Raw genomic sequence first — 27463 nt, 5'->3', positions numbered from 1 at the left:
TAATTGGCTCCTGTCTAAATTGTCCCTAGTATGTGCATGTATGAATGTGAGTTAGGGACCTTAGATTGTACGCCCCTTGTGGGTTAGGGACCTTAGATTGTACGCCCCTTGAGGGTTAGGGACCTTAGATTGTACACCCCTTGGGGTTAGGGACTGATGTGAATGTACAATATATATGTAAAGCGCTGTGTAAATTGATGGCGCTATATAAGAACCTTTAAAATAAAAAGGTAAATTGTTGGCACTTTATAAATTTAAACAAATGAAATCAAATTTTCGACATCTCGGCGGCAATGCGTTGGCCCGTCTATGCCCAGATCCCTCGACTGCTATCTACAGCCAGTTTATTTTTGCAAACAGCACAACACACAGCCTCCCCACCAGACAAGCAGAAGGCATTTGCACACAAAAAAAAAGAAAAAAAAAAAAAGAAAAAAAAAGGGATAGTCTCCTTTAAGAGGTGGGCATGAAACCCGGCCCCCTACTTAGCATGACCCCGCCCCGCTCCGGTGACAACCACGTGCTGTTACCAGTGCAGCAGTGGAAGTGACAGCAGGGAGGGAGAGCCCGCCCGCTCATCTGCCTATCCCCGCCCCTCCCCTCCTGATCAGCTGCACAGGCTGCGCTGGCTGTCAGTTAGAGGGCTGACACCGAGCTGGGCACCAGCTGCATCACCAGCATGGCACTCCAGGGCTAGGACACCTCACTGCTGGCTCTCTGGCTGGGTAAGGCTGCCAAGCACAGCTTGGTGGGTAAGAGGGCACACCTCCCCCTCCCTTTCTTCCTATTCTAGGTGGTGGGTAAGAGCTTCCAGTGCTGGAGGGTAAAGGCAGCACCCTCATCCCTTTTGTTGGGTGAGCAGCAGCAGCATCCTTTGCATTGCTGGTGGGTGAGAGCATCCTGCAGGCTAAGGCAGTGCCAGTGCCCTGTCTTCTATGGGCAGGGGTAGGGGTAGGTACAGCACCAGGTGGTCAAGGTGCATCCTCCAGCTTTGCCAGGTGCCTGGTCCTCTTCTCCTCCCTCCCCTGTATTAAATCTATTGATCCATCAGTAGATAAAACGTTTTGGTTTTTTTCCCCCTTATCGATCCCCCAGGCAAATATGCTTTCCTCAATTGATTATTAAGCGAGCGAGTGAGCTAGCGTGCCAGCTGGGGGGATGAGATGGTGGGGGGGGGGGGATAATTTGAGTGTCTGTAGGTATTTAACGTTCCTTGGCTCGATAAGGCAATATTGCCTCCTACTCTCTGTAGTAAAAGCAATTCTTGGCTCCACTGCCAGACATGTCTTTGCTATTTTTTGTTCTCTGTGGTTGCTGTAATAGGTATGTGCAATTGCTCTCTTGAAACGGCGAAAGCAAGCCGGGGTCTGTTGTTGGCACATGGTGGTGGTATGGGGGTGACCTGTGCCACTGGTGCTGGCGCGGGTTCCTTGGCACGCCTTTGAGGTTCCCCGCTGTGGGTGCAGATTGTCATCTTCTCCGATGCTTAGCATGGCTTTTTTTTGTTTGGATATGGTGGCTGTTTTTTTTTCTTCGTATCAAGTTAAGCAACCAACCCAAAGAGCTGCGGCAGTGTGTGAAAAACGCACAAATACGTCAAAGATGGGTAATATGGATTATTGCTCCTTGAAAAATGTTCATGGACTTACTCAGTGGACCCAGTTTTGTGTGGCTATGGTGGAACTGCAAGTGTCAGCATGGTCTACAGCCTTGGTCTATAGCTTTGGTCTACAGCCTCGGTCTATAGCTTTGGTCTACAGCCTCGGTCTATAGCTTTGGTCTACAGCCTCTGTCTATAGCTTTGGTCTACAGCCTTGGTCTATAGCTTTGGTCTACAGCCTTGGTCTATAGCTTTGGTCTACAGCCTTGGTCTATAGCTTTGGTCTACAGCTTTGGGCCACCGCCTTGGCTTGATGGTCTTCTAACTCCACCAGCCCCACCGCTGCCTGATAGTGACTTGATTTGAAGATCTAGACCCAGCATATCTGTGAAGGTTCTCATATATCCAGGTCATGGTATACCTAGTAGTCACATTCAGCTGGACATGTTCTATAATGTTGTAGATGTTCCGTAGAGTCTAGCCCGCTATTGACTTGATTTGAGGAACTATAAGGCCCAGCATGTCTGTGAAGGTTCTCATATATCCAGGTCATGGTATATCTAGTAGTCACATTCAATCAGACTTGTTCTATTATGTTGTAGATATTCCGTAGAGTCTAGCCTGCTATTGACTTGATTGAGGAACTATAAGGCCCAGCATGTCTGTGAAGGTTCTAATATATCCTGGTCATGGTATACCTAGTAGTCACATTCAACCACACTTGTTCCAAAATATTGTAGATGTTCCATAGAGTCTAGTCCACTATTGACTTGATTTGAGGAACTATAAGACCCAGCATGTCTGTGAAGGTTCTGAAATATCCAGGTCATGGTATATCTACTAGTCACATTCAACCGGACTTGTTCAATAATGTTGTAGATGTTCTGTAGCGTCTAGCCTTTGTTGACTTGATTGGGGAACTATAGGACCCAGCATGCCTGTGAAGCTTCTCAAATATCCAGGTCAGGACTTGTTCTATAATGCTGTAGACAGTCCATAGAGTCTAGCCTGCTATTGAATTGATTGAGGAACTATAGGACCCAGCATGCCTGTGAAGGTTCTCATATATCCAGGTCATGACTTCTTCAGTTATACTGTAATGAGTGTCAGAAAGATACTCGAGCATTTATATCCACATAGGTAGCAGAGAAACCTTAATCCAATCACCATGGAATATGTCAAGGCAGATGTTGATTGCTGAAGAACAAGATGGGAGGTGTGAGAGTTGGAGAACCACCTTGTTCTGGTTACATAATCCCAAGCTTGTTGTCAAGGAGTCTGCAAAGGTGTTAATCATTCAAATCACACAATTGAATGTGTCAACTGTCAAATCTTCTGAGTTGACTGTTCAGTTGTGGAACTATAAGACCCAGCATCTCTGTGTAGATAGCTTCTTTAAGCCACTTCTTCAGATCTAAGTCCGGGTCAAGAAGATACCCCAATGTTTATATCCACACCAAGAGCAGAAAACCATAACCTAATCACCATGCAATGTGACTAGGCAGATGTTGACTATTCAAGATCAGGATGAGAGGCATGACAGTTGGGGAATCCCCGTTGTTTGGTTACATAATCCCATCCTTGGTGTCAGGGGGTCTGCACAGGTGTTAATCATTGGAGGCACACAGCTGATTGTGTCAGTTGGCAAATCGCCAAGGATGACTGTTCAGTTGTGGAACTATCAGACCCAGCATGTCTGTGAACGTTTTCATTTAACTAGGTCATGGCATATCTTGCATTAGCCACATTCAGCGGGACTTGTTCTGTAATGTTGAAGACATTCTGTACCTTCGCCAACCCACTTCTTCAGCTCAGTGTCCGGAAGATACCTCAGCATTTATATCCACACAGGCATACCTTAACCCAATCACCATGGAATGTGTCAAGGCAGATGCTGATTGTCCAGGAACAGCATGGAAGGGGTGAGAGTTTGAGAACCACCATGCTCTGGTTACAACATACCATTCTTGGTGTTATGACGACTAAGTAGGTGTTAATCATTTGATCCACTGGTCCAATCGCCAGCGTTGACTGTTCAGTTATCCAACTATAACCCAGCATGCCTGTGAAGGTTCCCATTTATCCAGGTCATGGTATACCTAGTAGTAGATTCAGCTATAACCCAGCATGCCTGTGAAGGTTCCCATTTATCCAGGTCATGGTATACCTAGTAGTAGATTCAACTATAACCCAGCATGCTTGTGAAGGTTCCCATTTATCCAGGTCATGGTATACCTAGTAGTAGATTCAACTATAACCCAGCATTCCTGTGAAGGTTCCCATTTATCCAGGTCTTGGTATACCTAGTAGTAGATTCAGCTATAACCCAGCATGCTTGTGAAGGTTCCCATTTATTCAGGTCATGGTATACCTAGTAGTAGATTCAGCTATAACCCAGCATGCCTGTGAAGGTTCCCATTTATCCAAGTCATGGTATACCTAGTAGTAGATTCAGCTATAACCCAGAATTCCTGTGAAGGTTCCCATTTATCCAGGTCTTGGTATACCTAGTAGTAGATTCAACTATAACCCAGCATGCTTGTGAAGGTTCCCATTTATCCAGGTCTTGGTATACCTAGTAGTAGATTCAACTATAACCCAGCATTCCTGTGAAGGTTCCCATTTATCCAGGTCATGGTATACCTAGTAGTAGATTCAACTATAACCCAGCATTCCTGTGAAGGTTCCCATTTATCCAGGTCATGGTATACCTAGTAGTAGATTCAACTATAACCCAGCACGCCTGTGAAGGTTCCCATTTATCCAGGTCATGGTATACCTAGTAGTAGATTCAACTATAACCCAGCATGCCTGTGAAGGTTCCATTTATCCAGTCATGGTATACCTAGTAGTAGATTCAACTATAACCCAGCATGCTTGTGAAGGTTCCCATTTATCCAGGTCTTGGTATACCTAGTAGTAGATTCAACTATAACCCAGCATTCCTGTGAAGGTGCCCATTTTTCTAGATCATGGTATACCTAGTAGTAGATTCAACTATAACCCAGCATGCCTGTGAAGGTTTCCATTTATCCAGGTCATGGTATACCTAGTAGTAGATTCAACTATAACCCAGCATGCCTGTGAAGGTTCCCATTTATCCAGGTCATGGTATACCTAGTAGTAGATTCAACTATAACCCAGCATTCCTGTGAAGGTTCCCATTTATCCAGGTCATGGTATACCTAGTAGTAGATTCAACTATAACCCAGCACGCCTGTGAAGGTTCCCATTTATCCAGGTCATGGTATACCTAGTAGTAGATTCAACTATAACCCAGCATGCCTGTGAAGGTTCCATTTATCCAGTCATGGTATACCTAGTAGTAGATTCAACTATAACCCAGCATGCTTGTGAAGGTTCCCATTTATCCAGGTCTTGGTATACCTAGTAGTAGATTCAACTATAACCCAGCATTCCTGTGAAGGTGCCCATTTTTCTAGATCATGGTATACCTAGTAGTAGATTCAACTATAACCCAGCATGCCTGTGAAGGTTTCCATTTATCCAGGTCATGGTATACCTAGTAGTAGATTCAACTATAACCCAGCATTCCTGTGAAGGTTCCCATTTATCCAGGTCTTGGTATACCTAGTAGTAGATTCAACTATAACCCAGCACGCCTGTGAAGGTTCCCATTTATCCAGGTCTTGGTATACCTAGTAGTAGATTCAACTATAACCCAGCATGCCTGTGAAGGTTCCATTTATCCAGTCATGGTATACCTAGTAGTAGATTCAACTATAACCCAGCATGCTTGTGAAGGTTCCCATTTATCCAGGTCTTGGTATACCTAGTAGTAGATTCAACTATAACCCAGCATTCCTGTGAAGGTGCCCATTTTTCTAGATCATGGTATACCTAGTAGTAGATTCAACTATAACCCAGCACGCCTGTGAAGGTTCCCATTTATCCAGGTCTTGGTATACCTAGTAGTAGATTCAACTATAACCCAGCACGCCTGTGAAGGTTCCCATTTATCCAGGTCTTGGTATACCTAGTAATAGATTCAACTATAACCCAGCATTCCTGTGAAGGTTCCTATTTTTCTAGGTCATGGTATACCTAGTAGTAGTTTTCTACATTTACGTAAGGGACGTAAGATGTTTCAAAGCTTCTCCTAGCCACTTCAGTTCCAACCAAAGCTACAAAATGTCTTCAGCATTACAATTCTGGTTGAATATCAACAGCTACTAGATATAAGACCCAGCATGTCAGTCATGATGGAACTTGTAGTTCTACAGCTTGTGGAGCTATAAAGCTCACCTCACATGTTCCTGTAGATCTTCCAACAACTATGTAGTTCAAGGGCTTGCCTAATTGGAGACAAACTGAGTGGATAGATTATGAAGGTTCTCATATTACACGGTTTTTGGTGAATTTAAAGTTGATTGTACAAAGCTTGACCGATCAAATTGAAATGGGTATAATGACCCTAAGACTCAGCATGGTGGCCATGCAGAAGCTGAAGGGGCCCCACAGGTCTTCTTTTTCATTGTTCTGAGTTTACATCACGATAATTTGGGTAATCTTAGTCTAATTGGTAACTGCAAAAACATACTGTACTTTCTGGAATTCTTCGTTTCACTCCGGGGATGTCCAGAGCCGGCTGTGGAGGAGGTGAAGGTGGTTATTCGAGGACACTGTGCAGCATGTTAAAATCTTTTATTGTATGCTCTTAGTTCCCATGACAGAATGAGGGACCTTGGTATTTATCAAGCACCCATGACATATATTCTGTACAGTTACAGTATCTAAATTTCAAATACCGAGCAATGGTTAATCGTAGAGCTAATAGGACTTGATGTAGCAATCTCTAGCGTAGGTCGGCACTCTTGATGTTCTCATTGGTGTGGTGGGAATGAGGGAGGGTAGGTACACCATCAGGGTCATCATTTTTTGACATTTCATCAATGAGCCCACAGGACCACTGCTGACCGTGGTTAGGGGCTCCTAGTCCTATCATGGAAAAATACAAGAAAAACCATCAAAAGCATTGCTGAGGGTTGAATGCCAGAGGAGGCGAACCATTCGAAATAAAACGACAATGGAGAAAGATAAACCGTATGTCCAGCCAAGACAGTTTTTTTTTTTCCATTTTAGATGGAGTGGGCAAGGCTTAGAACCCCTGTCAATGTTTTACTCACACGTGGGGCTCCATTCAATTGTCTATATACTATACAATCTGTACAATCTAGTTTTTCCAAAGTAAATAGAGAAAAAATTCTCCTAACCAGCCACCACAATCTGTGTATGAAGATCAGCTTCAGTCTACATGTTTCCGCCAAGGAATCCCACCGCCTGGATGTGTTTCGTCCCACCCACCAGGGCTTAGCCAATGACTAAGCTCCGCTGGGTGGGGTGAAACGCTCAGAGAGCGTGGTTTCTTGGTGGATACACTGCAGGGAGCCCATTCAAAAAAAAAAGTTGGTAGAGTTTATTACCATTTTAAACCCAACAGACGTTCTACTCCTCCCCCACTCCATCACTGTTTAGAGCTGTATATCTGGTAGTGGTTAGTCACCTTCAACTGGATGTGTTCTGTAATACTGAAGACTTTTCGTAGCATCTCCAAGCAAACTCTTCAGTTCTAATGAGTGTCAATTTGACTGACACCTTCAAGAAATCTGACACTCAGTGGATTAACACCTATGCAGACCCTTTGACACCAAGGAAGGCATTATGCAACCAGAACAAGGTGATTTCCCCAACACTCACACCTCCCATTCTGTTCTTGGAAAATCAGCATCTCCCCTGACACATTCCATGGTGATTGGATAGAGGCATTGGTTCCACCTTTGTGCTGTGGTGTCATCCAGACCTCCCGTTAGAACTGAAGAAGTAGCTTTGAGAAGCCTTGGAACATCTTCGACATTACAGAACAATTTTGGTGAAAGGCGACCAAGGTACACCATGACCTGGATAAATGAGAACCGGCACAGATGTGCAGAGCTGTGGTGCTTTCCATCACCGCACTGCTTGAAAATATCCCGTGTCCTGGGAACACCTACACCGGAGCCAAGCGAAGTACGAAACCACGGTGATAAAGCTGAATTGTTCATCGTGCAGTAAGTAACCCAGCATCCAGTCGCATTTCAGTGTTCTGTAGTCAATTGAAAAGTTTATTCTGATTGGTTGCTGAGTGCCATCGCACTTTTCGGTGCCTATTGCGCAGATTCTCAGCCAATTGGATGTATTCCCCATGGAGCCATGTGCAGCAGATTCTTCTGCTGATTCATAATCACCGGTTAGAGGCTAAGAAAATATAAATTCTGATATAAACTGAGCTTAGCGAGTCCTGTTAGCTATTTTGAAACATAAGAGGTTGTTCAGAAAGTACTTATAGTCGGGAGGGGCTGGCAGTAATGCGCACAGCGAGAGGCGTACTTGACAGGACCTACAGAACGAAATTCGAGAAATGTATTTATATTTTATTAAAGGTGAACGTACCTTCCTACATTTGAGAAGCAGCGGTTATTCGTTCAGTTGATCTTGTTTTCAACCTGCAGCAGACTCATCTTTATAAAGCTGGCCATACACTGTACAATCCCTGTACAATCTCCTTTATGGTGGCCATACATGTGCTCTGTAATCATTTAAATTCTTTTTTTGCAATTGATCTCTTCCAATAGGAATAATCAATCCGAAGACGACAAGTCTTTCGATCAATATGTCACACGTGGGGAAGTGGATTTTGATCCGTTGTCAAGGCTAGGTACACACCTATACAGTTTGCGTTTGATCCGTTTCTGCAGTGCGTTTTGTGTTTTTGCACACGCATTTTGCATTTTTTTCTTGTTGCTAGGCAGATTTAAAACGCAAAACGCATGAAAAATGTGGCAAAACACATTAAAAAATGCAGCAAAAACGCACTACATGCTTTTCTTCAGAGTTTCCATAGAAGTCAATAGAACCAAAAAGGCAACTTTTTGTGTTTAAAAAAGTCAGTGACCCTTTCCAAAAAAACGCACCGGGTGAAAATGCGGAGATGTGAATGTGTCCCATAGGAAATCATATTAAATGGACTGTACTGCGTTTCTGTAAAACGCTGCGGAAAACGTTTAGGTGTGAACCTCGGATAAGATGTGATCATAACTTACAAGCGTAGGCTATCAATCATATCTGTGCTTCCACAATGTTGTCTCATAATCCGATTGGTCGAAATACGATCCTATTCATGAAAGTATCTTGGTGCTCCTGATTGATTATTATTATTATACAGGATTTATATAGGTCCAGCAGTTTGCTCAGCGCTGTACAATATAACGGGAGACAATACAGCAACCATACAGTTCAATACAAGAGGGATAGGAGCAGGGGAGGACTGACAACTCATGGGGCCCCCGGGCAATAGGGGATCATGGGGCCCCTGTGTCCTTGCCCAAACTCAAAAAAGCCTATGAAAAAGGTACCAGGGGCATCTCATGGGGCCCCCTACTGACCCCGGGCCCTCGGGCAGTGCCCAAGTTTCAAAATGGTCAGTCCGCCCCTGGATAGGAGGACCCTGCTCCTTGGAGCTTACAATCTAAGAGGGAGGGGCTAGTGGTACAAAAGGTAATAACTGTGGGGGATGGACTGGTAGGAGGAGTAGAAGATTCCATTATTAGCTGAGGGCAGGATAGGCTTCCCTGAAGAGATGGGTTTTCAGAGATCGCCTAAAAGTGTAGGTGATAGTCGGATAGATTGGGGTAGAGAGTTCCAGAGGATGGGAGAGGCTGTGGAGAAGTCTTGGAGACGAGCATGGGAGGAGGAGACAAGGGAGCTAGAGAGTAGGAGGTCATGGGAGGAGCGGAGAGTACGGTTTGGGTGATATTTGGCTTTATATGTTATTGTTAATATTTGCAACATGATCAATGATATTCTGCCCTGGCCAATCAACTCAGTTTGATCCCGACTGAAATTGAGTCTAAGTCGATCGGAATTGGCAGTTATGTCTGTTCAGTTTTTTAAAAATTCAGTCCTTTCGATTGAATCAGACATCAATCAGATAGCAAAATCAAAGCATGTATGGCCACCATCAGATTTACCAAAACTCTGTAATATGGGGACAGACCAGGGGCGGACTGACCATTTGGAAACTCGGGCATTGCCCGAGGGCCCGTGGTCAGTAGGGGGCCCCATCAGATGCCCCTGGTACCTTTTTCATAGGCTTTTTTGAGTTTGGGCAAGAACACAGGGGCCCCATGATCCCCTATTGCCCAGGGGGCCCCATGAGTTGTCAGTCCGCCTATGGGACAGACACAATTCATGCAATTTGTATCAAATTAGGCAGGTCATTGCATTACATAGGGGATGGTAGATCTAACTCCAGGTTCACACCGTTTTGTGCATCGTTTTGCAGAAACGCAGTACAGTCCATTTAACACGATTTCCTATGGGACGTCTTCACATGTGCGTTTTCACCCGCTGCATTTTTTGGAAAGGGTCAGGGACTTGCAAAAAGTTGCGTTTTGTTTCTATAGACTGCAATGGAAACACTGCAGAAAAGCATGTATTGTGTATTTGCTGCATTTTGTATGCTTTTTTGCCATGTTTTTGATGCAGTTTGCGTTTTAAATCTGCCTAGCAACAAGGAAAAATTAAAAAAAATAAAACAAAATTGCATAAAAAATGTGGCAAAAACGCAAAATGCAATGCAGAAACGGCTCAAACGCAACCTGAATAGGTGTGAACCGAGCCTAAAGGAGATGCATTCAGATTGTAGAGTGCATGGTCAGCTTTAAACTGAATTGTCTGCTTTTGATTTTGTATGATCTTATTACAGTGTATGCATACAGTTTACTTTTGGATGGAGTAGGGAAGGGTTAGAACCCCTGCCCCATTTATTTTTTTTTGTTGTCTTTGTACCATTGGGGACATTTCTATACACTTCCTGTCCAAGATCTGCAACAGGAAGTTAGAGGAAAACTCCCAATGTGAGGAAAATTCACCTCTTATTCTGGCCATACATGTAATGATCTGAATGAACGATTTTTCACAGAATCAGACAATATGATTGGATCCGTGACTTATCAAAGACATATAAGAAATGTCATCGTACGAATGTTACAAGAATTCACTAATAATCACAGTACTGTATGTAATACGTTTATTTCCTGTGAACGTCAGCTCCATCTACTGGCCATAATGCAGTATTTGCTTGGTTAAAGTATTTAAGAAAAAACTGCACTATGGCCACTAGATGGAGCTGATGATCATAGGAAATAAACACAACACAGAGCCAGAGACAGCAGCTTGTCCCAATTTGACAATGGTGTGGGTGAGCGGCCCTGTATACAGACAGTGGGAGAGATTTACTAAAGCTGGTTCACTCAGAATCTGGTGCAGCTGTGCATGTTAGCCAATCAGCTTCTAACCTCAGCTTGTTCAATTAGGTTTTGGCAAAAAACCTGGAAGCTGATTGGTTTCTGTGCAGAAGTGCAATCGGTTTTTGAACTCTTTAGCTTCAGCAGATAAACCCCAGTGTGTGCTCGGGGCCAGCTATGTGCAGCACTGTCAAATCAACGATGCAACCAGTGATGCTCTGCAGGTGAGCTGCCTGTGTCCTAACAAGCAGCGAAGTTGGGCAGCTGTGCGTCATTGGTTGCCAGAATGCACAGTATTCTTCGTCGCTAGGATGCAGGTGGCTGGGCCGCACAGCATCCTTGGTTGCTGGGAAGCAGGCGGCTGTGCTGCACAGCGTCTATGGTTGCTATGGTGCAGGTGGTGCCAGCATCCTAGCGACAAGGTCAGTATTGCTTCCCTTTACGCACAAGGTAACATTACTGAGCTGCCGTGAGGTCAGGGTGTTCAGTATGAACACTCTGGGCTCAGTGCCGCCCCCAACCGAATGCCACCTGAGGCCTCGTTAGCAGCATGCCCCTGTCGCCGAGTATTGCCTCAACCCTCCCAAATTGCTTGGGTTCAGTTGGGTTTTCAACCCTCCCAAATTGCTTTGGCTCTGTTGGGTTGAGCATGCAGAATGTGATTACACATGCGCATAGTTTATCTGTACACACATAGAGGTGTATTTATAAAAGAGGTGCATAGTATTTCATCTAGTATAAAAGCGTGTACATTTGTTCTGCAAAAGAAAAAAAAACGAACATTATTAGGCTATTTCCCGTATTGGTCGAATGATTTTCATTCATTTAAAACAGAAAATACCACATTTGGCCACTAGATGGTGCGAAGTATATCAGAAATTTCCTGTGATACCTAGCGCCATCTAGGGGTATCCAAATGCACTATTTTCTATTTTAACCACTTTTCATCTGACTTACAGCAGATTTACTGCTACAGGGCGGACGTTCTGTGCAAATTCTTGTATATAAACATGATTTAGCACTTCTGCTGTAAGGGGTGCGTGCATGCCACCAGATTGCCACTTCTGCTGTGATTGGACACAGCAGAAGCCAAACAAAATACATAGCTAGGCACCTTAAACATTGGATCTCCCTAGATGTTTAACCCCTTCCCAGCCAGTGTTACTAATACATTAACAGTGTATAATTGTAGCACTGATCACTGTATTAGTGTCACTGGTTCCCACAAAGTGTCAGCATCAGACTGTCCGCCGCAATATCGCAGTCACTGATCGCCGCCATTACTAGTATAAAGAAAATCCAGTATTAATACCAGAGTTTGCAGACGCTATAACTTTTGCGCAAACCAATCAACTTAATTGGGATTTTTTTTTTATCAAAAATATGTAATTTATGAAGAAAAATTATTATCTTTTTTTAAATTTTATTATTAGTTACATTTTTATAGCAGAAAGTAAAAAATATTGTTTGTTTTTTTTCAATTTCGGAATGGCGAAAAAATTAGAAAACCCAGTGATGATCAAATGTCACCAAAAGAAATCTCTATTTGTGGGAAAAAATGATGTAAATTTCATTTATGTACAGCGTTGGACGACCGCGCAATTGTCAGTTAAAGTAACTCAGCGCCGTATCGCAAAAAAAAGGCCTGGTCATGAAGAGGGGTAAATCTTCCAGAGCTGAAGTGGTTAATGAGATACATTCGACCAGTGTAGGAAATAGCCTAATAACATTTGTTTTTTTTGGGGGGGAGGGGTTTTCCTGGCCTCATTCAGCAGGTCTTTGAAGTGTGGGAGGAAACCAGAGTATCCGGAGGAAACTTACGCAAGTACAGGGGGATGTGCCTACAGGTTTAACATGGCGAGGAGCAAAGTTCGGAAGCCTGCGGCACCCGATCAGCTATTAAATACCATGGTCCCGAGTGCTCTAAACATATAAAAAGTGACATCTGAAGTTGCCGGTCACATATTGTTTGAACGTATTGCATGTCCTGCTTGTGTACGGAGCACAGATGCTCGCGGTGTTTGCGGTAAATGTCTCTGTTTGCGTGTAGGGCTGACGTGGGACAGGTGTAAAGTGGGATCGGGGGAGCACCAGCCAGGTAAGTGGGTCAGCCGTGTGTTTATCCATCTGCCCGACTCAGAGTGAGTGACATACGAGGGGGGGGGGGGTGGGGGGGAGCTGCACCTGTTTCCTTTGTTGTTTGCTTCCATGGCTCACATATCTCACTCAACTGACGCCATCCCGCCCTGTGCGCTCTCCACGCAGCTTAACCCTGACCTGACCAGGGGAGTTTTTAATGTGTGTCGATCAACACAAGGACACTCTAAGGCTAGGTTCACACTTGTGCGTCACAGGTCACTGTACAGCAAGCAGCCCATTAAACTGAACGCAGGTAAAGAAGTCCTGGAGAGAAGTTGTGTTCCTTTACAGGGGCGGACTGACCATTTGGAAACTCGGGCACTGCCCGAGGGCCTGGGGTCAGTAGGGGGCCCCATGAGATGCTCCTGGTACCTTTTTCATAGGCTTTTTTGAGTTTGGGCAAGGACACAGGGGCCCCATGATCCCCTATTGCCCAGGGGCCCCATGAGTTGTCAGACCGCCCCTGTCCTTGTGTTATAGCCATTGTTAGACTGCGGCTGGCTTACAAGTTGAACTGGGTAGCCCAGGTAGTTTATAAAGAAGTCCTGGAGCCTTTGTTAAAAAAATGCATTGCACGCGCGGAGCCACATGGTGCTGCAATGTGCAGAGCCACATGGTACCACAACGTACAGAGCCACATGTTACCGCAACGCACGGAGCTGCATGGTTCCGCAACATGCAGGGCCACATGGTACCACAATGTGCTGAGCCACATGGTGCCGCAACGTACAGAGTCACATGGTGCCACAACACGTGGAGCCACATTGTGCCGCAACGTGCAGAGGCACATGGTGCCACAACTTGCAAAACCACATGGTACCACAACGCGTGAAGCAACATGGTGCCGCAACGTGCAGAGCCACATAGTTCCGAAAGGTGCAGAGCCACATGGTGCTGCAACGCGCAAAGCCACATGGTGCCGCAACGTACAGAGGCACATGTTACCACAACGCACGGAGCTGCATGGTGCCGCAACATGCAGGGCCACATGGTACCACACTGCGCTGAGCCACATGGTGCCGCAACATACAGAGCCACATGGTACCACAACTCGTGGAGCCACATTGTGCCGCAATGTGCAGAGGCACATGGTGCCACAACTTGCAGAGCCACATGGTACCACAACGCGTGGAGCCACATGGTGCCGCAACGTGCAGAGCCACATGGTGCCGCAACGTACGGAGCCACATGGTGCCACAACACACACAGCCGCATGGTGCCACAGCACCATGTGGCTCCGTGTGTTGCGGTACCATGTGGTTTGGTGGTCACAAACACACTGCATTTGCTAGATGCTTTTAGGGTGCCACTAGCAATTAATGGCACCTACATGTGAGAAACGCTCATGGAAATGCGCCTTTTCCACACCGCGTACTGGTGTGAACGAGCCCTTAGGGAGCACTGGAGGGATAATTTTGCTGCTATCAACAATGGCAGGCCTCCTTTTCACCATGAGCCCCCCCCCCCCAGGTCATGTGGCTCCCCCTGTGTTTTACACGTTTTCTCTTCTTTTAGGCAGCAACCTTCCACCATGCCTGAAGACGGCGCCCCCGACGTGAGTCCTACAGGTGCCCCAGAAAAGGAAGCGCAGCATTATGTCAACCAGGACGGGCAGAAGATTTTCTGCAGATACTGGAAGCCCGAAGCACCGCCAAGGTACAGCATGAAATGTCCTCTTTATAAAATGATGGGGGCCTTTGTAAAAGGAATCCGGGGGGGGGGGGGGGCTTGTTCAGTATCACCAATTTGCCTAGAATAAAAAGGAAAATTTTGCAGATGGTTTTATCTGTTCTCCATTGAAAGGGTTAAAGCACAGGGAGAACATGCAAACTCCATGCAGATATGGTCTTAGTCTAGGTTCACACCTATGCGTTTTCTTTTGCGTTGTGCAGAAACGCACAGCAGTCCATTTAACATGATTTCCTATGGGACAGGTGCATATTTCCGCGTTTTCACCCGGTGCATTTTTTTTGGAAGGGGCCAGGGACTTTTTTTTCTCCAACATGTTGCTGGGCAGATTAAAAAGCAAACCGCATCAAATATGCGTAAAAAATGCACTACATGCTTTTCTGCAGCGTTTCCATTGAAGTCTATAGAACAAAAGACTCAACGTTTTGCGTCTTTTGTTCTATAGGCTTCAATGGAAACGCTGCAGAAAAGCATGTAGTGCATTTTTGACGCGTTTTTGATGTGCTTTGCTTTTTAATCTGCCCAGCAACATGTTGGAGAAAAAAAAGCGCAAACCGCGTCAGCAACGCAAAACGCACTGCTGAAACGGATCAAACGCAAACTGCATAGGTGTGGATCTAGACTTAGCCTAGGTTCACACCTATGCGTTTTCTATTGTCTTTTTGCAGAAACGCACAGCAGCCCATTTAACATGATTTCTTATGGGACACGCTCGCGTTTTTTGGAAAGGGTCAGGGACTTTTTTAAAATGCAAAACATTGCGTTTTTGGTTCTGTAGACTTCAATGGAGACGCTGAAGAAAAGCATTTATTGCGTTTTTTATGCATTTTTAACGTATTTTTGATGCGTTTCGCGTTTTAATCTGCCCAGCAACAAGTTGGAAAAAAAACTGCAAAACACATTAACAACGCGGCAAAAATGCATGTGGAAAAACACACAGCAAAAAGCTCTGCAGAAACAGATCAAACGCAAACTGCATAGGTGTGAACCTAGACTTAGACAGGATTCGAGCCTAGAACGCCCGCCAAGGAATTTTGATATTTGCATATCTCCTCCCAAGAGCCGGCCCACTACTTGCATCAGGACTAGGAGAGGAGTAACAGAGGCAGGGTGTTTTCAGGAAGCTATGTACAGCCCCCTGCTGGCCCCTCCCACCAGCCGTGAACTACCTGCATTGCCTAGAGAAGCACATAGTCCCAATGGTGACATCACAAGTCTAAAATAAGGTGTGTAATATAAATGAAAACATTGTATTTAATCATTTCATTATCATGTTGGTGAGGGGGGGGAGGGGAGGAACCAGGGAAGGCAAAAATATAAGAAGATTAAACTTCAGCTTTAAAGCTTATATGAGAGTTTAGTGATTGGGTTTAGATCTGTAATTCGCTAATATTCTTGTATAGACCCAATCGTGACTGTCTGCCTTTAACCCTTTCAGCCGGAAAGGGGCATTTATGAAACTGGGACACTAGGAAATATGTCCTCGGAGTTTATTGGAAAATATATTATGGAAATCGAATTATCATTAAAGTCAGGGGGGAGGGGCCGGGATGCAGAAAACGATCGGAGCAATTCATGACGTCTTCATTGAGAAGCTCTGCATGTGGCATAGTTAAATATCGGATAAATTCAGCAGCTTTGCCTTTAGGTGTGTGTGTGCAATCGGTATTTATTCTAGATCCCAGCTCTCCGATAATAGATTCCTCCTGTACCTCCCTGGCTATGTCAGCCCTGCGGAATGCGGCTGGAAAAGGGCGATCATCACCTGCCAGGCTTTCGAAGAAAGAGTAGATGGGTGGAGGCAGCATGTCAGCATTGCTAGAATACCTTCACCTGGGATACCGGAGTTGTTTATTATTACAGTATATTGCTTGCTGTTCTGGTATAGGTGAAAGGTTCCCCTGCTAAAAGCCAATCTAAAGCCAGCCATTGAGGGATCAAAATTCAGCCAGTTCTCCCAGGACCGGGCAAATTTCCATCCATCTATGGCCGTTGCCGAAAAATGTACATCTGATCAGAGCATGCAGCCACTGTCTGGGTATTCTGACAGCTGCCGCTGGAGTTATGGGAGATTCCGCCCACCTTCAGGTGTCCCCGTTCTTCTCCTGCATTCTCCAATGTATAATAAATGCACTCAGATATATGGAAGCCACAGAGCACGGGGCCCCCACTACCATGTATACATCTAATCAACCGATACATTACTCGGATGACTTTTGATTCAGTCAGAATTCAATTATTTAAATATAAATTGTGCCCAACACAGCGACTGATCCAGCGATTATTCTGCAGTTGGCACAGCAGTAAATTTCCACCATCTTTGGGCTGATTTCATCAATGTTCAATTGATTGTAATTACTACTGCAATTAGAGTAACTGCTCAGAGATCACCTATGACAAAATCAATTGATTAAGATCGATATCTATACAAAATTGATTGAAAATCAATCGCCCTCATGTCTGTCTATTTCTCGCTCTTCCTCACTTCTCTTTTTTTTATTTATTTATCTATCTCTCTTCCTTTCTCCCTTTCTGGAATTTATAAATTTCTTTCTTTCTTTCTTTCTTCCCCCCTATCTCTTTCTTTGCTCTGTTATTTTATCTTTTTTTCCCTTCTTTCTGTTTCTCTCTTACTTTGAGCTTTCTATCTTTTTAACTTTCTTTCTCTCTCTCCCTTTCATCTATCTATCTATCTATCTATCTATCTATCTTTCTTTCTTTCTCTCTCCATTTTTGTTCTCTTTCTTTCTCTTTCTTTCTTTCTATTTCCCCCTATCTCTTTCTTTGCGCTATCTGTCCTTTTATCTATTTTTTCCTTCTTTCTGTTTCTCTCTCTCTTACTTTGAGCTTTCTATCCTTTTATCTTTCTTTATCTCTCACCCTTGCATCTATCTATCTATCTATCTATCTATCTCCTTTTTTATCAATATATTTCTTCTTTCTTTCTTTCTCTTTCTTTCTTTCTCTTTCTTTGCTCTATCTGTCCTTTTATCTGTTTTTCCTTCTTTCTGTTTCTCTCTCTCTTACATTGAGCTTTCTATCCTTTTATCTTTCTTTATCTCTCTCCCTTTCATCTCTCTATCTATCTATCTATCTATCTATCTATCTATCTATCTATCTATCTATCTATCTATCTTTCTCTCTCCATTTTTGTTCTCTTTCTCTCTTTCTTTCTTTTTCCCCTATCTCTTTCTTTGCTCTGTCTGTCCTTTTATCTTTTTTTCCTTCTTTCTGTTTCTCTCTCTCTTACTTTGGGCTTTCTATCCTTTTAACTTTCTCTCTCTCCCTTTCATATCTATCTATCTATCTATCTATCTATCTATCTCTCAATCTCTCTCCCTTTCTGTTATCTATATATTTCTACTTCTCTCTCTTTCTTTCTATTTCTCCCTCTCTCTTTCTTTGATCCATATATCCTTTAAATTTATTTTCTTTCTTCCTTTTTCTCTCTTACTTTACTCTATCTATCTATCTATCTATCTATCTATCTTTCTTCTATGACACAAGTCATGTTTTTTATAAATAAAGAACAGGTTGAACAGGTTCTCTTTGCAGGACTGACACCTGGGGAATCTTGTCTTGCGCACTTAGTGAATGGCCTCTTCCAGTATGTTCCGGCTCAGCCAGTGATGAGTGGATTGTTCTTCATTTAATGATTAGCGAACTTGGCCAGACCTCAGGATTTTGCGGTTCCACTCAGCAGATGCAGTCTGAGCGGTTCTAGGTTTCTTCTATACTGGATCCCTATAGCCGCCAATATCCTTTTCTGAGCAGCTTTGAACTGGAATCATGGTAATTTCAGCTTGTGTGTTCCCTGGTTTGGGGCCCTGCAGGTTCTGGGCCTTCCTTCTGCAAGGGAAGTTGCAGAATCTGGCTGCAATGGACAGGGTATGTCATAGCTAATCTGTATCAAGTCGGAATGTTGGGACCTCCAGGGATCTGCATACTATTAAACCTGAAGTTTAATCTGCTCGTATTTTCCCTTCTTTGGTTCCTCCCTCCACCATCATCAACATGTTAATGACATTATTAAATAAAGCTGTTCTGTTTTCATTACACACCTTATTTTACATACAGTGATGGCATCACTGGGTCTCTGTGCTGCTCTATGCAATGCAGGCAGATAATGGATAGAGAAAGGGATCAGCAGAGTTCTGTACACAGCTTTCTGAAAACTTCAGTGCACCCTGTCTCTGTACTCCTCTTAAGAGCTCTCAGCCCTGAAGGAAGCAGTGGTCTGGCTCTTAGGAGAAATTATGCTAAATTCAAATTCCTTGATGGGTGGGGTGCGAAAATGAGGTGGAGCTCTCTCTGACTTGCTGCAACTTCTAATGCACATTGTGAGAAGCTCACAGTGTGCAGTGAAATCAGAGGAAGCACCTAAATCATTGGCCATCCCTGATGCTCTATGACAGCCAGCAAGTAAGGTGGATGTGCATCATGTCTAGGCAACCCTCCAGGTACAGCCTGCCTTGCAGGCCACTCAAGCCTGTTTTTTGCTGCGTGTGGAGGGAGCAGCACTCTCTGATTGGTCAGGAGGGCTGTTAATCAGTCTCCAGCTGGCCCTCCTCTACTCCCCCCCCCCCCCCCCGCAGCTTAAAATATTTCTGTGAGAGTCAGGAGCGGCTGGGACTAGCAGCTACCAGTGATTTGAGTGTGCCCCCCCAGCTGATGTCATCCCTCATATTGGTAGAGAAGCAATGTCATCAGGTGCGGACTGACCATTTGGAAACTCAGGCACTGCCCGAGGGCCCGGTGTCAGTAGGGGGCCCCATGAGATGCCCCTGGTACCTTTTTCATAGGGTTTTTTGAGTTTGGGCAAGGTCACGGGGCCCCATGATCCCCTATTGCCCGGGGGCCCCATGAGTTGTCAGTCCGCCCTTGGATGTCATCCCTCATATTGGTAGAGAAGCGATGTCATCCCTCATATTGGTAGAGAAGCGATGTCATCCCTTATGATTGGGGAGTAGTGATGTTTTCTATCATATTTGGGGAGCAGCAATGTCATCCCTCATATTTGGGGAGCAGAGATGTCTTCTATCACATTTGGGGAGCAGAGATGTCATCCCTCATATTTGGGGAGCAGTGATGTCATTCTTCATACTGTATTTGAGGAGCAGTGAAGTCATCTCATATTTGGGGAGCAGTGATGCCATCTATCATATTTGGGGAGCAGAGATGTCATCCCTCATATTTGGGGAGCAGTGATGTCATTCTTCATACTGTATTTGAGGAGCAGTGAAGTCATCTCTCATTTGGGGAGCAGAGATGTCATCCCTCATATTTGGGGAGCAATGACATCATTCTTCATACTGTATTTGAGGAGCAGTGAAGTCATCTCTCATTTGGGGAGCAGAGATGTCATCCCTCATATTTGGGGAGCAATGACGTCATTCTTCATACTGTATTTGAGGAGCAGTGAAGTCATCTCTCATATTTAGGGAGAAGTGATGTGATCTATCATATTTGGGGAACATCTATGTCATCTCTCATATTTGATGAATAGTGATGTCATCTATCATATTTGGGGAGCATTGATGTCATCTATCATATTTGAGGAGCAGTGATGTCATCCTTCATATTTGGGGAGCAGTGATGTCATCTATCATATTTGAGGAGCAGTGATGTCATCCTTCATATTTGGGGAGAATAAATGTCATCTATCATATTTGGGGAGCAGAGATGTCATCCCTCATATTTGGGGAGCAGTGATTTCATTCTTCATACTGTATTTGAGGAACAGTGAAGTCATCTCTCATATTTGGGGAGAAGTGATGTCATGTATCATATTTGGGGAACATCTATATCATCTCTCATATTTGAGGAATAGTGATGTCATTATCATATTTGAGGAGTAGTGATGTCATCCTTCATATTTGGGGAGCAGTGATGTCATCCTTCATATTTCGGGAGCAGTGATGTCATCCTTTATATTTGGGGAGCAGTGATGTCATCTATCATATTTGAGGAGCAGTGATATCATCCTTCATATTTGGGGAGCAGTGATGTCATCTATCATATTTGAGTAGTGATGTCATCTATCATATTTGGGGAGCAGTGATGCCATCTCTCATATTTGGGGAGCAGTGATGTCATCTATCTCATATTTGGGGAGCAGGGATGCCATCCATCTCATATTTGGGGAGCAGTGATGTCATCGATCTCATATTTGGGGAGCAGGGATGCCATGCCTTGGTGCAATTCAGTGTCGTTCATTCTGCATGGCACTCCAAGGCATCTTGCGGCAGATGTGCATTGCAGCACAGTAACGTGCCTTTCTCTGCTAAAGGATGGTGGCTGAAATATTTTTTGGCAGGTCCATCGCAGGGTGTGCTGGGTGCAGTACAGAATGATGTGATGCCCTTCAAAATGAATGGCACTACTTTGCACCAACGCATGTAACACACATTGCAGGAAAAAGCATGGTAACGCCTGTATGGGGCCCCATGATTTGTAATGGCAGCCCTGCATGCTAATATTTCCCCAAGAATACCTTCCTGTGGATGGTGCAGAGCAGACATCAGATCCTCTACACCCACCATACAGAATACTGACACCATATACTGTACATTGGTGGATCTCAGTGGCATCTGTTCCATCAGTCTAACCTGGAAGGCAAATGGAATCCAGCAAAGCGTGTTTAGTGCGGTCACTGTGCCAGAGGTCGGTCATTTTTCCATGAGGTCATTTGAGTGCCGGTCAGGGTAACCTGAATCCGTGACCCTTCGGTACAATTACTGAGCCACCTGCGCCAACCACGCCGCATTCCGCCATCATGGCCCTGATAGCCGAGGTGACTGACCTTGTCATCTGATATATTATCTGTGAACTGTGCGTGGGAAGCCATGGATGGGGTCAGCTCATTGAGGTGTGTGACCAGCTGAATTCTGATTTTTTTTCTGGAATGCATTGTGTCTTTTTAATTTATGGATGGTCCTATCGGGTCCACCTGAAAAACTGACAGACGGACCCAATCGGACCGCTAGTGTGAAAGGGGCCTAATACCACAAGAAAAATGAAGACACCATCCAAGGTCTTTTTAATTCACCATTGGGGTGGAAAAATTAGTATGGAGTGTAGGGGCCACTCAGTCCAATCTGGGGGCCAAATGAGTTTTTTTGGGAGGGGAACCAGATCCATTGATCATAACTAAAAAAAAACCCTCAACAGTTAGGGCTCATGTACACTGCGGCTGAAAAACTCACGTTCAGGAGCTGTTCAGCGATTTTTTTTTTTTAGCAGCTCCTGAACTCTCCCTAATGTTTTCCTATGTGTCCATGAACACCTCGTGGTTTACAGTCATTTGAGTTTACAGTCATTTTTTGAATGCAGAAAACTTGCGTTCAGCAGTCGATTTTATCAGCGTTTCAAACGCAAAGCGCTTGTAAACGCGGCTAAATGCGGCAAATCGCGTTTATAAGCATTTGCAAATTTTTTTTAACTCTTCCAGTTCCCAATGCTGTCCAGAGCCTTTTTTCATCATGAAAAATGCATGTAAACTGTTTTCAAGGTACTCAGATGGACAAAACACTGAACACAGGATGTTCCTACCAAGCTTGTCACACATTGTAATAACCAATTCACACCTAAGACCTCTCCCACCCTTGGAAACAAAAGATATGTTAATGACCATTCACACCTCAGACCTCTCCCACCCTTGGAAACAAAAGATATGTTAATAACCATTCACACCTCAAATTCCTCATGAAGACCCCCTGCCAGGTGGCCTTAATGACTCCACCAGACACCTTTCCCACCCTTGGAAACAAAAAGATATGTTAATGCCCATTCACACCTCAGACCTCTCCCACCCTTGGAAACAAAAGATATGTTAATGACCAATTCACACCTCAGACCTCTCCCACCCTTGGAAACAAAAGATATGTTAATGACCATTCACACCTCAGACCTCTCCCACCCTTGTAAACAAAAGATATGTTAATGACCATTCACACCTCAGACCTCTCCCACCCTTGGAAACAAAAGATATGTTAATGACTATTCACACCTCAGACCTCTTCCACCCTTGGAAACAAAAGATATGTTAATGACCATTCACACCTCAAATTCCTCATGAAGACCCCCTGCCAGGTGACCTTAATGACTTCTCCACCAGACACCTTTCCCACCTTTGGAAACAAAAGAAATGTTAATGAGCAACTCCCACCTAAGATAATCTCAACACATCCTGCTGTCTCTGCTTCTACTCTCTGTATTTCTCTGAAACAGTCTGAGATAGTTAATAATTGACCACTTTTCAGTGCATTCTGGGCATTTGGGAGGTTCTCCTGTGCTTATCTTTAAAAAACGCTTCTAAACGCACATAAACGTGTTATGCAAACGCGGCTAAACAGGCTTTTTTTAACCCGCGGTTTCCAGCAGTCAGTTTCCGTCGTTCAGAAGTGTCCCGTGTACATTGGGCCTTAGGCTCCAGCTGTTTTTGTTTTAAGGAGTATATTCGCCTCCTGGCTTCCTGCTCTAACATGATTCAGGCACTGGGGGCTGGACGTGCAGACAGGTCTTTAAGGCACATGAATGGAGAGCCAAGAAAACCCCTATCCAGGAGGTGACACGGGGAGTTGCATTCCTGGTTTTCCAGCTGTGTAGTTTAAGGCGGAGTTATCTGATAATTATCCTAACTGGAGTCAATTCTGCTAAGCCTGGCTGCAGGTTGAGCCCTCCAAGGCTGCAGATGGCTGTCAAGGTCACTCCAAAGCCCTCAGCCTGCTAATAGAAATTCAGCAAAGCAGACGCTTGCAGTCAGATGAAGTGGACGGAGCCGTCGCGGGAATCGAATATCATTTCACGGCTACCTGTGGCCAGTGTGTGACCCCCCCCCATCCGGTCTGCTAGTTACGGAGCCCACAAAAGACACAGCTTTTTTTTTCCCCCAGCCTTGCAGAATGATAGCTTCCACAACTTGTTCTCTTTTCAGTAAGCAATTTTATAAAAACACAGGATGAAATCATCCGAGGTGAGCGTCAGCATCGCACCGCGTCCCCGCGGGAGGACGTAACCCCAGCTGACGGTGTCCCCGTGGAACTGATAGGAGAAACACGGCTGTAAGCTGAACTCCAGGCAGATATAAAAGACACAAATGAATGCAGCTCTGGATTCATTAAGGCCCCATTCACATCTGCGCATAGCAGGAACTCGCATTTTTTCATGTGTTAACGCTCATAGGGCAGCCTGTGTCATTGTCGCTAATGTCATTTTTGTAAAAATGCAAACATTGCACGTTCCTTGAATTTGACTTGAAGTCTCTACACAGCAGAGCTCAGACTGGGAGAGAGAGAAGCAGCAAAAGGAACCAATTAACCACTTCAAGTCCAGACCAGGAGCGGACTGACAACTCATGGGGCCCCCAGGCAATAGGGGATCATGGGGCCCCTGTGTCCTCACCCACACCTAAAAAAGCCTATGAAAAAGCCAATGAAAGGTACCAGGGGCATCTCATGGGGCCCCCTACTGACCCCGGGCCCTCGGGCAGTGACCGAGTGCTCGAATGGTCAGTCCGCCCCTGGTCCAGACACTTTCACCCCCTTCCTGTCCAGGCCAATTTTCGGCTTTCAGCGCTGTCACACTTTGAATGACAATTGCGCGGTCATGCAACACTGTACCCATATGAATTTTTTAGCATTTTTTTGAGACAGATAAAACTTTATTTTGGTGGTATTTATTCACCACTGGGATTTTTTTTATATATATATAAATAAAAAAGCCCCAAAATGTTTTAAAAAAGCATTTTTTTCTTACAAAATTTTGCAAATAAATAATCTTTCTTCATAAATCTTGGCCAAAATTTATTCTGTTATCTTTTTAGTAAAAAAAAAAAAAATAACCCAAATTAGTTTATAACCAATAATTATAATTTTTCAAATTTTTTTACATTTTCATTTTATTTTTTTATATTATTATTTATGTTTTTTTTCTAAACATACTGTCACCGTAGCAGTACAATGTCACTATAGTGACACTGTACAACTTGTGGGGGGTGATGAAGATTTTTTTTTTTTTACACTGATTGCTTTTACACCCATAAAGGATGTAAAAGCAATCATTTCTCCTTCTCTCTGGAGGACTGTGTGGACTGACACAGGGGAGTAGCAGGCTTCAGGAACACAGGCGTAGTCAGGGCTGGAGAGGTGAAATGGTCAGGCGGGCCATAAGGCACTGTCAGGCACCGCCCGGCAGGATCTCTAGTGACCCACAGAACAGGATTCCTAAGGGAGCGGAGTCTAAGCCCCAGTCTGCCTTTTCACCAGAGCCCCTGATGGTGGGGATGGACTTGGCGCAGGACTGAGACCAGGTCGCGGCCCCTGAGTGCACCCAACTGTGGTAGAGGGGTCCGCCGAGGGTATGTACCGGGGGAAAGCCTGATGTGAAGGTGCTGGCAGGTTTGGACAGTAGTGACTGGATCCGTGCGGGATGGATGGATCGTCTGGGTAGCGTCAGGCGTAGTCAGGCAGGCCAGGTCAGCAACGTGCGGGCAGTGAGGTACCGGAGGAGCAGGCAGAGAATAGTCAGGGTCACAAGCCGGGTTCAGTAACTCACGGGCAGCACGGTACAGAGGATCAGGCAGAAGGATGGTCAGGCAAGCCAGGGGTTCAACAGGAGACAGTCAGCAGAGGTCAGGATCAAAGCAGGGTCAGCAACTAGGCAGGAACACAGGATACCAGGTACAGGGGCTCATGGGAAACATACACCAAGGCACTGATCACAGGCCTGGTCCTGCTTAAATACACCTCCTGCAATCAGCTTCAGCTGATGGCTGACTGCAGGAGTGAACTTCTGGCTGCTGAGAGCACCCACTGGTCAGCCCTGGTACTGCAGCCCACACGGCAGATGAGTCCCACCACCAGTGCTGAGTCCATTCCTGACAGCTGCAGTGAGCATTGAAACCCGCCCTCTTTCTGCCACGCGTATGAGTTATGTGGGCAGCAAGAGATCCTAAAAAAAAGCGTTTCTAAAATTCTCTTCCTATTATATTCACCCGTGTCCCTTATCACCCCTCCAGTGCAGCATTGCAGCACGACCCTTAGGCATTTGACACTTCTGGGAGTGTCGGATGCCTGTGGCCCCCCCCGGTACATGATGTGGTTCCTTCCTCCAACCCCTGCATCCAGACAGGACATAGCAGTGTCCTAAAGGTCAAAGCCCTGTTGCACAATGGGGGGCTCAGGCTTCTACAGCCCTAGAAGTGTTGAATTCTGAAGAAGCTTATGGAGGCTCCAACGCTGGAGAGGAGGGACAGTAGAAGATAGGGGCCACCAGGGAGATGAGTACAATTCCTCTTCTATTGCAGAAGACTTTTTTTTATAGACTGACAGGGTGTCGTTAATGCTGAGATATGTTCTGGGACTCGTTTGTTACTTTTCATCCCTAAACAAGATATTATATAATAGTGGTCTCCAAACTGCGGCCCAGGGGCCGGGTGCGTCCCTTTGTTTGCTTTTATCCAGCCCTTGGGGCACTATTTCATCCACTGATACCAACATTGAGGCATAATTCCCCTCACTGACACCAAACTAAGGGGCACAATTCCTTCCAATGACACCAATGATGGGCCACAAGTTCTCTCAATAACACCAACGATGGGCCACATTTCCTCTCAATAACACCAACGATGGGCCACAATTTCTCTCAATAACACCAACGATGGGCTACAATTCCTCTCAATAACACCAACTATGGGCCACAATTCCTCCCAATGACACCAACGATGGGCCACAATTCCTCCCAATGACACCAACGATCGGCCACAATTCCTTTCAAAGACACCAATGATGGGCCACATTTCCTCCCAATGATACCAACGATGGGCCACAATTCCTCTCAATGACACCAACGATGAGCCACAATTCCTCCCAATGACACCAACGATGGGCCACAATTCCTCTCAATGACATCAACGATGGGCCACAATTCCTCTCAATGACACCAACGATGGGCCACAATTCCTCTCAATGACATCAACTATGGGCCACAATTCCTCCCAATGACACCAACGATGGGCCACAATTCCTCCCAATGACACCAACGATGGGCCACAAGTCCTCCCAATGACACCAACAATGGGCCACAAGTCCTCCCAATGACACCAATGATGGACCACAATTCCTCCCAATGACACCAACGATTTGCCACAATTCCTCTCAATAACACCGACGATGGGCCACAATTCCTCCCAATGACACCAACGATGGGCCACAATTCCTCTCAATAACACCAACTATGGGCCACAATTCCTCCCAATGACATAACGATGGGCCACAATTCCTCCCAATGACACCAACGATGGGCCACAATTCCTCTCAAAGACACCAACTATGGGCCACAATTCCTACCAATGATACCAACAATGGGCCACAATTCCTCTCAATAACACCAACGATGGGCCGCAATTCCTCTCAATAACTCCAACGATGGGGCACAATTCCTCTCAATAACACCAACTATGGGCCACAATTCCTCTCAATGACACCAATGATGGGCCTCAATTCCTCCCAATAACACCAACGATGGGGCAAAGTTCCTCCCGCTGACGCAAAATATGGGTTGAAATTCTTCCCACTGACACCAAAAATGGGGCACTATCCCTCCCACTGTCACCAAAGATGGGGCATTGTCTCTTCCCACTGACGTTGGGACGTTTACTACTCCCAATGGCCACATTTGCCCCCCCCCCCCCAAAGTCTGAAGAACAGTAAACTGGCCCTTTGTTTAGAAA

At 45.0% G+C, this 27463-nt stretch overlaps 1 protein-coding gene across 2 annotated transcripts in view; it reads left to right on the top strand.

Annotated features, from left to right (window-relative positions):
* Window positions 1–595: 595 nt before the first annotated feature.
* MGLL (monoglyceride lipase) overlaps window positions 596–27463 on the top strand; it is a 117364-nt gene continuing 90496 nt past the window's right edge. The window contains exons 1-2 of one of the 2 annotated variants that reach the window (XM_089682454.1): window positions 596–725; window positions 14560–14700. In XM_089682454.1, coding sequence (XP_089538580.1) covers window positions 14576–14700 — 125 coding nt within the window. In that variant the 5' untranslated portion in view covers window positions 596–725; window positions 14560–14575. The remainder of the gene's footprint in view (window positions 726–14559; window positions 14701–27463) is intronic. The other variant, XM_089682455.1, reaches the window with a different exon arrangement.

This window comes from Staurois parvus, unplaced genomic scaffold, assembly GCF_062004578.1.
Source record: "Staurois parvus isolate SC_StPar_1 unplaced genomic scaffold, SC_StPar_1.0 ptg000290l, whole genome shotgun sequence".
Classification (NCBI taxonomy): Eukaryota; Metazoa; Chordata; class Amphibia; order Anura; family Ranidae; genus Staurois; species Staurois parvus.
The sequence above is the reverse complement of the archived record's forward strand: the minus strand, read 5'-3'. Positions and strand labels throughout refer to the sequence as shown.